The 16,184-nt window shown below is 31.4% G+C and overlaps 1 protein-coding gene across 1 annotated transcript in view; it reads right to left on the reverse strand.

Moving 5' to 3' along the window:
- Nucleotides 1-9,007: 9,007 nt before the first annotated feature.
- LOC118193637 (ATP synthase subunit s, mitochondrial) overlaps nt 9,008-16,184 on the reverse strand; it is a 36,597-nt gene continuing 29,420 nt past the window's right edge. Inside the window, exons 3-4 of the mRNA XM_035364749.2 lie at nt 15,784-15,946; nt 9,008-12,557 (exon numbers count right to left, since the gene is read on the reverse strand). Of these exons, the coding sequence (XP_035220640.1) occupies nt 12,422-12,557; nt 15,784-15,946 (299 nt within the window). The 3' untranslated portion in view covers nt 9,008-12,421. The remainder of the gene's footprint in view (nt 12,558-15,783; nt 15,947-16,184) is intronic.

Consider the following 16,184-nt stretch of genomic DNA (forward strand, 5'->3'; position numbering starts at 1 on the left):
TGTGTTTTGTTTTGTTCCAGCGATTTTTTAAATTTCCTGGTTCTAAACTGTCATTTTTGTCATAAGCCACAAAAATTGAGGTTGCTTCAAGTTTTTCATCAATTTTTATGGCCATTTCACATTTAAGCTAAATATTTTTTCCTCTATAATTTGTGTTACGTATGCAAAAAAATTCTGGTAAATAAAAGAACTCTTTTTCTGTGTCATCTGTGTTTCTGGAAGGGGGGAGAAAAAAGCCAGTCTTGATAACAAAAAACAGGTGTAAACCAGGAATGAAACCGACTCTGTTTTAAAGCTCTATCATACTGTGACTAACATGTAGCGATTGATATAAGAATAATTTTGCTGAAATTCATACTTAAATTGAAGGAATTATTCTGAATACTTGATTGGAAAGAACTTTCAGATTTTTATCAGTCTTGATTTTAAATATTCATGACTAGAGGCAGTAAAGGAGTATATTTGTCCTATTTTAATATATTTTAATAAATGTCCTGCTAATGTTTTAAACTAACTACCAACCAATACATACAACAATCCAAATCAATGGGTTCAATGGATCTTTTCTGTTATAGTACAACATAAATCAACAGTCAACAATTTCTATAAAAAAATTATGTGTACAAACATTAGCCAGTGTTTAATTACATGTGCTATCTCATTACTTAGAATAACTTTATTTATTTATCTTATTTTTTACATAAAAGGATATATTTTGTAAAATAAACTTAAGCACAGGTAAAATGAGCTGATGGCAATAGTAGCTCTTCTCGCTTTAAAGTGTTAAATTGGCATGTATCTTAGAAAAAATTATTTGGCATGTGTTAATCCTATAATGGAAAAGATAAAATAATTTTTATTCTCATTCATTGGTCTTGTTGTTTATTAATAAATTTTATTGCTGTAAAAGTATCTAATATATGTGTTGGTAATAGAGTATCTAACGTATGTGTTCTGCTGTATTTTAAAAATATCACTTTCTATGTAAATCCATTTTTTCTATCTATGTCAATTTCAGCTAAAGTATTTTTTTTATTCCTAATATACCGGGTGGTTATAATTAAACTTCCTCTATAAACGACATCCTACAGCACAAACGGGTGAACGGAATGCAGCAAAATTTTCTATATGGGCTATATACATGAGATGCTGTTACGGAATTTCGGGAAAAAAAAATTTAGTTCCAAAATGTCCCCCAGAGGGCACCTTTTTGGAAAAAATAGGAAATGTAACACAATAAATGACCAAAATGGAATACAGAAACAATTAGTTTCTGAATACCTTGTCATTGAATCACATTAAGTAAAGGTAAGGGAGATACAGAAACAGTTCAGTTTGCAGAAACAAGAACAGATTGGGATGAAATTGCACAAGAGGAGCAGTTGTTAATCGTGCCCAGCACGATGATGTAGGGAAAAGTGCTCCACATAAGAGGACAGAAGCCACTCTTAAAATATTATAACTTAATTCTATACTGTTCTTTATTCATAGAAGATGGCAGATAAATTCTTAACACATTTGTACTGTTGCTAAATAGTTTTCATGTATCTTCGAGTCAATTATTATTTTCAATGTATGCTTAATGAAAATTTTCCTGTTCTCTTACTTTTTTTAATTAATTAGCTATTTTGTAATGCTTCTAACCAGTTATGTTTACTTTTCTGTATATACTTAAAAATGATATATTGTGTCATCTGATTTTTTTTTTTTTTTTTAATATATAAACACAAATGTAGCAATATACAAAAATATAAGTAACTTTCACTGAATCATATAAGCATCATTTTATTCTGACTTTTGGTATCTAACGAACAGCTGAAAAATTCCTTTAAAAAAATCATTAGTGTTATTTGTAAAAAAATTATTGACCTATTGTTTGATGGTCTCGAAAGAAGTGAATTAAAGGCCGTTGAGAGAATTTTTAAGAGACCTTGAAGAGATTAAAATCTAGAGGGAAAAGTCTAATTAATATGGGAGGGGAGACACAAAACATCCCAGCCATACTCAATAAGTTTCTTTAGTTTTTGTCTGATGTTCATCAAAATGTGACACCTAGCAATGTCAGAATGGAAGACAACACCTCCAGGATCAGTCAGTTGTATCACTTAGCTTTGATTTCCATTTCTAAAGCCCCATTCACAAGAGCAGATTCGACCAGCAGCAAAAACCGATTCTTCCAACGGGTCCCATTCACACGATGAACAAGTATTAACTGCCTCTCAGAATTGGAGGTAGAACTTGGTTGAATGTTTCTACCTTTCTCCGGAGCAAGGCAAAATGGCGAGATTTCCCATACTGCATTGTGCCGTGCACTTACTTTTAGCAAACAACATAACTGACGTGCAACTGACTGCTCGCTGGACTGTCAGAGAAACAATCATTTGATAGATATCTGGGGATGCGATATCATCGAAGAAAATTAAATGGAACCGTACAAAATTTGGAAATTTGTAAACAAGTACAGACAAGATTATGTGATGTTTGGTATTCCACAAATACCGTTCAAATTAAAACTAAAGACCCCCATATCGGCTTTAACACGACCAGGGGACTCTGTACCTTTCGAATGATTTTTTTTATTATTATTTAAGAACTTTCATCTACTTTTCATGAATATTATTGAATGGTTTTGTAAAACAAAATGATTTTAAGCTGCAAAAAGTTTTTTTGCTAGTATTTTTTTTTTAATTTACATTTTTGGAAGAAATGTTTAATAATTAAAATGCCTTTTTTCTCCTACAATTTTCAATTTTTTATTGTATTTATTACAGTGTTCGTAATAATCTTAAGGATTGGTCTTGCAATTAATGAATTTGTTTTTGAGAAAAATTAAAAACATGTTTTTATGTAAAAACTTTGAAACAAATTTGATCTCTATCACATTTTCACTTCAAATAATTTCTCTTTTCAATATATTGCAAAACCCATTCTTGTATCTATAAAGTATATAATTTTAGATAAGCGGTAAAAATGTTAAATAATTTAGTCCGTATCAATATAAGTTTTAGGACCTTAAGTGTAAAAGGATTTATCGAAAAAATGCGAACTAAGAAAACGCAGTTTAAAGAATATAAACTGTCTAAATGGTTATAAAATCATTTCAAATTTCTTAAAAACTTTATTTCTGAATTTCAATAGGTACGTAAGGCTAGTGAAATGGTTAATATAAACATAAAATGCAATTTTTTATTTAAAATCTTTGTAAAATGTGTTCAAAATAATTTTAATATACTTGTATGAATTAATTAAAATAATATATTTTCTAAAACATTTATAATCAATAATTAAACATTTATAATTAATATTAATAATATTAATTTGTCGTGTTATTCATTTTTTCAAAAAGCAAAATTTGAAATTTGAACAGCCACAAAACATTTTATTTAAAACTGTTCAGCAGCATAGAAGATTTCTTTCTTCTTTGATCTTGTGCATAAATTGCATTTTCATTAATTAAAGAGTTAATGGCACTCCGGTGGCGTTCTATAGCAATAGTAAACAATGTCAAAAAAGATGTAAGCAAACGTTAGAAATCCGCCAATCTGTTTGTTCTTTTCGCATGTGTGACATCATTGCTTGCAGTGGCTTATGGGTTAAGGGATGAAAGACGATGTGCATTTGAACCGGTTTTGAGGGCGAAACTGTTCCATATCCCTGTTTCTCCCTAATACAAATTGTAGCTACGTGAAAGAGCGATGAATGTGAACCGGGCTTAAAAGTGCCAATTAGCAGATGTTATGCTTCTAAAGCTGCCATTTGGAAGATCACTCTCGGTGTTATAAAGAAGGTTCTTTGACCTATTCCATGATCTTTACCTTGTAGCATTATTGTATATTATCCACTTCTCATCTCCAGTAATGAACTGTTTCAAAAGAATAGCTTCTTTCCTTTTTTTGAGCAATGAATCACATGCCAAAACTCAAGCAAGCACATTCTCCTCTGTTAAAGTAAGGGATGTTATCTAATCTGTACAGTACAAAAAGGAAATATCAACTTATCTTATTTATAAATTTCTGTGTCTTCAGTGTATGACACAGAGAATTCCTAACAGCATACAAAAACTATTTAAAATTACCTGAACTAGAATCTGCACACTGCCATCGCCACATAAATTCACAAAAGTAAGAATAAAAAATATCCTTCGTAGTGCCAGGCTGTCGGTGGCATTTCTTTCTAAAATCTTCGATAGTGCTGATATGAGCTCTGGTTTCCAGATCCTTAAATATCACTGTGTGATTTACTGAGAGGTGAAGCCATTATCAGAAAGACAATGTACGATACCAGCAATCGGATATGATCGTTGTTCTAAGTACAATATTCCATAGAATTACATCCAACAAAGTTTCTTTTCTCCTGGCTTCAACTACTTAAAAAAAAAAAAAAAAAAACACCTTTCACTCCCTCGTCACCTAACATCCAGTTTACCACAGGCAGCCATTTTACAGTGTAATGCACAAATAAACAATGTACTTCCTAACTAACATCCAATGCAGAAATAAGCCCCGAGAAACGTTCTCCTAACAATAAAAATCACCGCCATCATGCATTACAGCCAATTACGTCATGATAGGTTTTCTAAACCATACATTGTTAAAATAATCAGGTTACCGTAAGTGAAACAACAACTTGGCAATAATCCAAGAGTACCCTAAAATACAGACTACCCGTAAGGAGTACCTATACATAATAGCAGCTTACATACCCAATCCACTTACATTGAATTGCTTCCAAAAATGCCATTAGTATGCTTTCTTTCATCTAGTACTTTATTTGCAGAGATGTAAACATGCCTGACATAACAGTCTTTAAATGTTTTTATAATTTCTTGATCCATTGTTTGGATTAAGGTAGTTGAGTTTGGTGGAGAGAGAAGAGGAGAACATAACAGTTCAGGTTTTGCTGGTCTATGTAATATTTGACTTCTTTAATGAATGAATTTTCAAACCAGTCATTAAAGAAATTTATCGCAGTGCTGCCAATATTCCACAACATACTGCATATAATTGGAATTCTCACATTGGACAAATTAAATGGATACAATTAAGATTATGCATATATTCAAATTCCCGTTCTCAATGGGTTTACTATACTAACAAGGAAATGGGAAGAATGCTTTGAAAGAAAACTTAAGCATTCATTTTTCTTCCATTAAAGATTATTTTGGAAATATGCTAAAGATTACTTAAATATTATCTCCTGCTGTTTAATTACAAATATGAAAGAGAAAATGTTTGTTCTTTAATCCACTAAATTCACATTTTTAATAATAAGTGAGAAAAGCACGTATCCTAAAAGCACCATTTTTTCAATTTCCAATAACATTGTTTATGAACATATCTATCCAGTTTAATTCTTTAAAATCTACAAAACATGTTATGTAAAGCAAAATATATGAGATAAGAAAATTGTGAAGCAATGTAAAATGGTATGTACATTTTAGTGAATGAAAGCAAAAAAAAAATCAAATCTCCCTGCATCTTGTCTACCAGGGAAATTTAATGTATCGATACCAGTTTTTGGTACTCTTCGGTTATTGGGACCATATTCAGAAATGTATGTATTTATGCATGCATGTACAGATGTATGTGTTCATGTGCATATGTATGTGTGTCTATACACACGCATATACATTTCTGAATCTGATCCCGATAACAGAGGAGTACCCTATTTTTAAAAACTAAGACAACAAAACTGAAAAATATACAGTTTTATTAAATTTATGTATTCAGTGATGAATTATACCATAAACGTAATTTTCAAGCAGCATAAATATGCAACAGATGCATAAAGACTAACTGGTACGTTAGTGTTTTAAGAATTTTGTAATGTGCAAGTGGAATGTCAAGTCTTTTGGTATTACAGATAATAAAAGATAAAAAGCAAGATTTATAACATTTCTCACATTGTTAAGATCTGGAAAAGTTTTACAATGATTAATTGTGCAACTGTTATGTGCTTTTTTAATTTTTTTATCAAGCATGGCAAAGGAGAAAATGGCACTTTTTCAGTAATTTTATTTTCCTTAAACTGAGAGCAAAAAATTAAAGTAATACTTCTACTGTGTATTCAAATAAATTTTTTTCACAGAACATGCAAAGCACACTCTTTTTCGAATACGTGCCGTACTCATTCAATCACTACCAAAACATAGAACCATCAGATAGTCAATAGTTAAAATGGCGATAGGATCATCGCGTCATGTAACAAAAGACCATGCCCACAATCTGATGTCACCGAGAAATCTAATTTAATTGGCTAGTTACATAACGGTACAGCGCAGAGTCTAGTTTCTCATCCCATAATCGCACTCCAGGTCTCTTCTCCGACCTTGGGAAAGTGCAAGGAGGTTAGAATAGATAGCCTTCCCCATATGTCCTGCGCAATGAAAATGAAGCCATGATGCATCACAATGTGTGACATCACGACTGATAATGGCAGCTTCCATGGGTTAGAGTTACTAGACAGCAACTTTATATACAACTTTTATTCGGAAGGCTCTTCAATGTCGACGTCATGTTGCATGACAACGCCCGCCCCCACACTGCATTGCCAGTGAAGAGGTTTTTGGCCAAGCATGAGGTTGTGGAGCTGCATCATCCGCTATACTCTCCTGACTTGGCCCCCGCATACTTCTTTTTGTTTCCCAAACTCAAAACTGTGATCAAAGGAACATGCTTTGTGGATGTTGAAGACATCAAGAAGAACGCGACGTCGACATTGAAGAGCCTTCCTAAATAGGACTTTAAAAGTTGTTTCCACAACTTAAACAGCTGAGCACAGAAATGTATTATGGCAGATGTGGATTATTTCGAAACATTAAAAGGTTACGTTTTTCACATCATTTGTTCTGGTGTTATTAGAGCATTCCTGTAAATTAATAGCCACACCTTGTATGATTTTTCTTACAGATCTCATTGAGTAAAATTTAAAATTAACATTTATTATAATCCCTTAATTAATGAAATAAAAATTAACATAAATTTAAGTGCAAAGCTGGCAAAGTTAAGAGAATAATTATTGATTTGGTAGATCATGAATGCATTTCAAAATTTAGAATGATTTGTATTTAAAATTCTTTGGTTATGAAGTTTAATAAATTTTTTAGCCAATGTAACACGCACCTACTAAACGAACTGCATCGCAAGGGGAGGAACATTTATCCCTGGAAATTGAATGGGTGCTTTTCTCCAAATTCCTGCAATATGGCCTACATTTCCCCCTATTCAGAAGGGAAACTACTCCCAAGGGGATATTTCATTTGAAATTACTACTTCTGATTACTTACTTTATAGTGTTTAGGATTCAGGTATCATGCATATATTTATGATGTGCTAAATTTTTCGGTTACAAGTTTTAGGAGGCACTTCAAAAGCCCCTTTTTGAGCAAACAGCGTACCAAAAATTTTTATGCTGAAAACATATCTTGCTATTTTCCTGGCTATACAGTCAAAAGTCGTTAATCCGGATTCGTCGGGACTTCGGCGATTCCAGATTATATATTTTTCCGGATTATAGATCATCAGTTTAAATCTGGTAAGATGGCATGCAGAAATTCTAAAATTAAAAATATGAAAAACCATAATTTATGAAATAAAGAACAATTATGATCTATAGGGTATCAAAATTTACAAAAAAAAAAAAAAAGCTTAATATTTATTTGTTTACTTTATTAAACATTTCTTTCAATGTAAGTTGTTGGTAAAATCCTAGTATAAAGTGTAGCCTTGGCGCGATTTTGAAAATTATCGCCAACACCAAAAATGATCCAAAGAACGTCTTTAAACTATATACTATGTGTGTATATACATAATATATACTATATTTAACTGTATATATTTTTTGAATGACCTGTTTACTATTCATTGCATATGTCCCGTTTTTACTGCTCATCATAAAGTCGCCAAATCCCATGTGCACCGGATACTAGGATTAAACCAAGTTGTTTAAGTTGCTTCATTTTATGTGATAATACTTTCTCTTTAATTCTATAAACAGACATAATTTTTTGTTCAGTTACAAAGTTCCGCTGTTCAAGTCCCGTAATTGCTGTGCCGAGAATACCGACTAACTTGTCAATCGAAATTTTTCGTTTTCACTAACCTCTCTGTCACCTTCTTCATGTCTTTATCCATTTTTTGCAGCAATTCCACTTTTTGTTTGACGGACATCGAAACATACTTTCTTTTTGTAGATCCTTTGGGAGCTCCAGCATCGGAAATTCTATTTGACATAATCGAAAGTTCAAGTTTACTTTTATAAAATTGCTCTTACAGTCTGCAAAAAATAATAAGCAGCATCCAATTCGAAGATTAAGGAACAACGCAATCATCAACATTAACTGAAATAGATAATTAGATAATTTTAGCTTATACCGTTCATTATACATTAAACGTGCATGCGAAAACGTATTCTGCGCTTGCGCACACACGCCTATGCGCAGTCGTAAAGGTCTTACGCGCACGTGTAAACGCCAATGCGCATGCGCAGAAAGTTTTTAGCTTTGAGGTCCGGATTATGGGTGTCCGAATTAACGACTTTTGACTGTATATTTAACTACTAATAGCTGTTGTCCCATGCTGATATTTTTATATCTGTCATAAGGTGACAGATAACACCAAATTGAATTTATGAGATTATGGCAAAGCATGTGAAGGCTATCTGCTTAAGAGAAAAGATACCTTCATGAAGGGCATTCTAAGAGAAAACCAGCTCACATTCACATTACAAAAGGGAAAAAAGATGAAAATGTCCATGCAGTTAGCCTGTTCATCAGGAATTGAACTTAGATCAAACAAACAATGTTAAGACATTTTATTTGCTCATCTGCTGGTATGCTTTATTATACAAAGCAAGATTTTATAAATATATATTTTACCTTAAAACCGTATTAAAATATGTAAGCCAAAGTAAAATTTAGTATTTTCAGCAGTGATGTGCGGTAGGTTTTCATGCAGGGTGTGCAGAGAACAACAATAATAATAATAAAACCATAAAAATGTACATTAAACACTTCTTTAATTTTTTATTATTCATTTGTACACAAAATCCATACGTCTATCTGTATTACTAACAAAATCATCAATTACATGATCATAAAACTGGTTTTGACTGTAATAAATGTAACATTTCTTTTTCTATTGTTATTAGAGATAAATTGCTTAATCTATCCTGGCTCGTATTGCGTGCATAATTTTTTACTCTTTTCAATGCTGAAAATAATCTCTCCACCGAAGCAGTTGAAAATGGAATTGTACAAATTAAATGTGCCAATTTATTTACTTCACTTAATTATCGCATTCAAATCATTCAGCATTATATGTTGAATAAGTTTTGATAAATTCATTTCGTGGTATGACTCACTACGATAAAGAACGCATAATTCATTGGTTAGCTTTACAAAATTGAAATGTTTTGCATAAGTGTACTTTAACGAATTAAGGCATTCATCCGGAAATTTACTTTGATATTTCTTAAAAAAACAAATTCAATAGTTCAAAAAATTTGAGCGAATTCATTTTTTAAAACAGACATCTAACTGACAATAAATAGTGTCCATTATTTCATAATATAAATTTTAAAATGTTGGTCTTGGTCTACACTTGAGTTTTGTAAATTTACACATTTTTTTTAATTTGGGAGACTCACTACAGAAATAGTCTCTTCATAAACTTCATCAAATGCAACAGAAGTTCACATATTTTGAATTGCATCTTTTACTTCCTCTACTTTTTGACTAGAATATGCTATATCTAAGTTAGTTTTTGTAAAATATCAAATAGAACATCAGTATAACTAAACACTTTGACCAAAATATTTAGGAGAAAATTACCGTTAAATTCTTTAAAAAACGTGATAACTCTTTGCAATATTAATTGTATCGTTATTCCAGCCTTCTGGATTCTCAATAATATTTTCAAATAAATCAGATAGACCTTGCCTTTCGCTTTTTACGGTATTTACCAAACAAGATGAATAGTTCCAACGTGTTGTAGCTATGTTTGGATATTTTCTTTTAATAATTTCATTTAAAACATGATTTCTTTTTGTAGACACCGAAAAAAATGAGGCTATGCCAGAAATTGTTGCAAAATATAATTTACAATCTTTTATAAACAATACAGATTGCAACAGAACTAAATTAAGTACATGTGCGCAACAATGCACAAACATAGCTTCTGGGAAAATGTCTTTTACTTTTTTCTGTGTCTCATTCAACGCTCCTACCATGACTGCCGCCCCATCGTACATTTGAGTAATCGGTTTATTCTCACACCCCCAACTCAAAATCGTTTCTTGCACAACATTACACAAAGCTTCCGCTGAACGATCACCACTAACATCTTTAAAAAACAAAAATCTTTCCACTGGCGCACTACAATTATTAACATATCGTAGCACAACCGATAATTGCGATTTGTGAAATATGTCAGATGTTTCATCCAGCATAATAGCAATGAATGGCGTTTCTTTTACCTCGTTTCTAATTTCTGAAATTTTATCGATGCAATAATATCATTTTGTATTCTATTAGAGGTTCCAGAAAACACAGTTGCAGTTCGTAGATGGTTGGCTAAAAGGTCATCATATTTACTAATTAAAGTTATTAATTCTATATAATTTCCTCGATTAAGGGAATTTATATTCTCATTGTGTCCACGAAATGCATCTTCTTGTTTTGCTAAGTAACAAACTATATCTATTAATCTGAGAATATTTCTATTTCTTGTTACTTTTTCATTGTGTTGAGCAATCAATGAAGCCTTTTGTTGATCTAACATTAAATCTATCCTAGCGGTACCAAATGTTTTTAATAGTATTATGGCATTTATGTGAGATTGTGTTTTTTCATGTTTCTTTGCAGCTTCGTGGAGATGATTTAAATCACTGTAGCCTTGTTTTGTCCAAATATTCTTGTTCTTTTCAATTACAACAAAAAGTAAACATGGCCAATAGTACAACTTATTCAATTCACTACAACCGGTTAACCATTTAAATTTTTTATACATAGATTTTTGAAAATGTCGTACACACTGTTGTCCTTTAATCTTAATGTTTTGCGATAGAATAATATTCGGCATCGGTCTACTTAATTTAACTATTTCATTTTTTGTAGTAACGTCTCGTCTCGAAAATGGATTTTCCAATAAATCTTTAATTATTGAGACATCTGAGTTCTCCATTCTGAAATGGGTTATTTATTATGAATATAAATTTAAAGAATACAATAAATAAAATATTTACCTACGAGTAGTCGAGGTATAACTATAAAAACAGCAAAACTTACGAGAATTCTACTAGCACTGAAGCAAAAATCATGTCTTGTGTTGTATGGTGTCATATTGGCGGCGAAAAAGCAACGCTTCGGGCTTCCACGAAAAACTTATATTTTCAGCAAACGTAGTACCACACGGCACCCGCCGCTGCGGTGCCTCATCATCAGCCTGATGACATCAGGATGCTCATTGGTGCCGACAGACCGAACGTCTATTCCACGTGCAGAGGATTTCATTGCACGCTGGCACAACAGAACGAACTGTTTCTTGTTCGGTCAGTGGATTAAATTATATTTATTAATTGTTTTTAACATTTGGAAATCATATATTCTGCAAAAAACATCTTGACAATTTTTAAAAACAAAACCAGGGATATGGTGTTAGACAGATCATAACTAATATACTGTCTGTAAGACACAATGAATAGTAAAATTTGGACTGTTCTGTTAAAATTCGTTTCTTTTTTGTTTAACAAAACAAAATTGTTTTTCAGAGAATTATTTCCATAAATATAATACATCACTGAAATTATTTTACCATACTAAAACATTTCCCTTTATATTGATGAAATACTTCTTTTATATTTCCATAAAAACAAAATCTTACAATATATAAATTTAAACATTAATTGTCTGCAAAATCGTATGGCCAGTTAATCAGTTAAAAACCAAAAGCGCTTCAGCACGTATATCCCCGCTCTAATACAACGCTTAGTGAACCGTACCTTTGGATGATTCTGAATGCAAAGTGCAGGAAAAATAGCTGCACTTGCCTCAGTGTTATAGTATGCTGTGCTTCTTCAGTAGCCCATACATATAAAGCATGATTTTCTATTAGTGCGCAGTGCGTACTTCCTATGTTCATTTGCTTTTGAATGCACTACAAGGTGCAGCACCTAGTACCGCACACACGGCGGGAATACAAGCAAGCAAATTAACATAATATTTGAATATATTTATTATATACCATATAAAGATAGAATTTTTGCTCACCCTGCACATATGGACTGCACGCCCTTGATTTTCAGTTGTATTATCAGGAAAATATAACAATATTTTTGAAATCAGAGTTTATTACAGATACAAAAATCTGAACAGAGAGAGTTATTTATAATGTTCATTAAACCTATTATTCAAAGATTTGTAAAGCTATTCATTAGTCTCTTCTTCCTGAATTAATGGAAAATCAATCTTACATCTTGGTAAATTCTTTTGCAAAACAGATTTGCAATAACTCCGATCCTTAACTTCTGGTAGATCATAAAGATACAAAGTTTCCAAATTCCTAAAAAAAAAAAAAAAAAAAAAAAGAGGAATCAAAATATTTATCATGACACTGAAGCAACCATTTAATATTTGATATCTAAATATATTATAAATGGGAGTACTGTTAATTGCTAGACTAATTAAGAATCAAAAGTAAATATGTAAATAATATTACATCCTTTGATGAATATTCTGAAGAAAAAAATTTTCATTCAATTACATACATAAACATAAGAAAACAACATTTTAAAAATTTCTCAAAGCATTTAGTACATCACAATCTGGATTTCTGACAATATATATAGAATTTTGTTCTTTTTCTGAACATGACTATTAGTCTTTAACAATCTTAAGTAAAATTATATTATAGGACTAAAACTTGGATAACACACAGCCAGATAAATATCAACCAAGTAAATCAAAGAAAAAACTGCATACTGATCTGCTTCCAATGGATGTATTTAATATCAAATATGCCATACAGCATTCTCAGCTTTATTTCTCATTAAAGCTAACAAATGACACCACAAATCAGATAATAAATAGAGAAAAGCTTTAATTCACAATACTATGGCAACAACTTATGAATTGGTTCTTTGCTATTTAATCAGAATCTACCATATATTGCATCATGTTTGATTTTTTGCCTTTCTATGTCTGTTGCATAGTCTTTTATCCATGCATGGATTTTTATTATTTAGTCTAAGAGACATAGTTGAAAAGTTTCTCCAAGGTGACAAAAACAAGAGTGAAATCAAGGTCTCAATCTGATTTCAAAAGAGGGTAGGCTTATAACATACTGCAATAGTACTTCCAAACAATTTAAAAGAAACACCTGACAAAATTAAAAATAAAATTATTAAGAGTATCGATCCTATCAACTTGGAAACTGGTGTAAAGAGGGGTTAAGAAAAGTGAAGAGAAGCAGTTTACTTGCCGAAGCAGCCAAACAAAATGATTTAGATCAGTTTTTACAAACTCATGACCCCCGAAGCAATTCCATGCATCTATCTATATAGCCCATGAATCCAATTCAACACATGTTGGTTGCAAGAGTAACCAATTTTATTTAATTTCAGATTCTTTCCTATAAACTTTCATTCCCCTAATTGTCAATGCCAGAATATTTATGCGCGTGAAGGAATCCAAATTCTACCTTGTAGAGAAAGAGTTTAAATACCGAGTTTTAGAAGGAAAGTTTGAGAGAGTTAGGATATTGCGGCTACCTCTGTTGCGTGAGCTTGTACTCCCGGAGTTATTGCTGGTTTAACATAGCATAACAGCATTTTCTTTGCTGCCACTAGTATTGATGTGGTTTTAAGTAACAGGAGTTATCTGAGCACTGTAGCTCATCTTCTACTACTTGTGAACGTCTTCGAATTTTTAACTTAGTTCTGTGATTTCAGTTACCGCCCAAGGGAGGCGTAGTGTGTTAGCCTCGAATTGACGCGTTGTAAAATTTAAAGAGTTTAATAAAGGGTACATTAAACCCTTCTCCTGTGCAGTTATTACACGTACAATTGTCACTTAGAAGATAAGCAAGTAGACCCCACAGTATGCAAAACCTTTTCAGCAGCCACAGCCATACTTTCTATTTTCCATGAGATTCACTTAAGAATGCTTCCCAGTTTCACAAATAGAAAATGCAAGATCTGTTTTGTAAAGCAATATACACACAGTTTGAGTTTGAGCTTTATTAGGGATTAATTACAGCACAGACTTAAAAGGTCCAAGACTGTGACTTCAAAATTTATCAGGCTCCTGAATCTTTCTATAATTACCTTTTTTATGTAAACCTTTCCCCCCTCCTTTACGAAAACAAGGAAATTGAGCATCGGAGGAAGGAACATGAAAGGGTTCTGTGCTTGGCAGTCTTGATCAGACTCTAAATTTAACAGAATTAAATATTCATGCTTTAGGGATTTAAAAGCATACCTTCTATGTACATGATTATGATATCTGCAAAATTTTGACATTAATAGTTCTCATGAATTATTAACTTATGTATTTCAAGAGGAGTGCAACACATCTTCATAATAGAAGTCTTCAAAATTAATACTGGGATGCACAGATGATCAGTAACTAACATAAACTTGCAAATAATATATGGATAACACATGAAAGAATGACTTTAACGTATGCTGATAAATTTATTTTTGCTAACATTTTGAACATCCAGTATTACTACACTTTGAAGATACCATATGCAAATTACTTCACAAGAACCATTCAAAAACTGCAGACCAGTGTTAAAAAATATGTCATTTTTGTTAAATTTTAAGAAATACTTTAATGCAAATTATGGCTGCAGCTGAAAATTCTAGCTGCAGGGAATGAAGTGTTCCTTTTTAGATTTCTGTGAGTTGCCCTTCTGGATTATGACACCTTCTAAAACTTAGCATCAGAATAAACTGATACTGGAACAAAGTATCTGAATTTATGTACCAGCAGGTATCCAATATAATTACTAATTTATTTAAAATCCTACTTTTTATATGTTAAATGAAAAACTATTATGTTGCAGCAAATTTTTATTAATTTCTGCTTTTATGGGCATATGTATACAAGCAATAATTGATTCAGCTATACACAGAAGCTAAAGAGCGAGTCATTAAATCAAGTGGTGACAATATTTAATTTATTTATATAACAGGAAATTCGAAGAATGTCAATCTGAAATATGAAAAATTATTTCAAAATATTAATAAATTTAACTACAATACAATTATTTATATGATTTATGTTTATGATTTAAATGTAGGCATAAAAATAATAGCTATGACTTTTAAGATTTAAAAACAAAAAAATTTATATAAATTTAATATATAACTCGTTTTCAAATTGATAAACAACATATTACTTTTACAGTTTTGTAAGCAGAAAATACATCATTTTACACAAATGTAATTTTTATTTATAAAACTTATAAAAAGTTTATCCCTGATTTCTTTCTTGTTATCCTAAAGTGGCACAAACTAGTTTTACTGGATGAAAAATTAATGTTAAGAAGATTTTGATTTCATATGATAGTCAGCTGCAGTTGAATCTTCAGACATTAAATATAAAATCACATCAGAATTTTTCTTCACAGTTTAAAAAAAGTAAATTTTAGAGCAATGAAGCATGTTTACTTTTATGTGCATATTAAAAAAAAATAAATGCAAAAAACTGACACTTCTAGCATTATACAAGACGACGACAAGTAATAAACCAATATTTCAAAAAATGTTGATTAAAAGACATACTCCAGAGCTGAAATTGACAGAATCCCTTTGTCTGAAATATTGCCACAACTAATCACTTCAAGATGCTTTAAAGAGTTCTTTGTGACTGAAAGCATGTTCATACAAGTATCCTCCAAATATATACATTTACAAAACTTAATACGCTTCAGGTATTTCAGGCCACCTATAAAATTTAAAATAGTACTTTATAAATAATGATATCATTATTCAAAATTGTGTTTTTTTGCACAAATATGCATTATTATCCCAAAGGATATTTTATCATCTTTCAATATTGTCAGACAAACACACACAAAAAAGGATAAAAATAAAAGGGATGATAAAAATATATCTGTCTGAGACCTTTACAGCCTAACATGTTCACTTTATTTGGAACGAATCATCGGCAGTCATCAGGCAGC

The sequence above is a fragment of the Stegodyphus dumicola genome, chromosome X1 (assembly GCF_044657685.1).
Source record: "Stegodyphus dumicola isolate Sdum_Otavi_A_Nest chromosome X1, ASM4465768v1".
NCBI classification, from domain to species: domain Eukaryota; kingdom Metazoa; phylum Arthropoda; class Arachnida; order Araneae; family Eresidae; genus Stegodyphus; species Stegodyphus dumicola.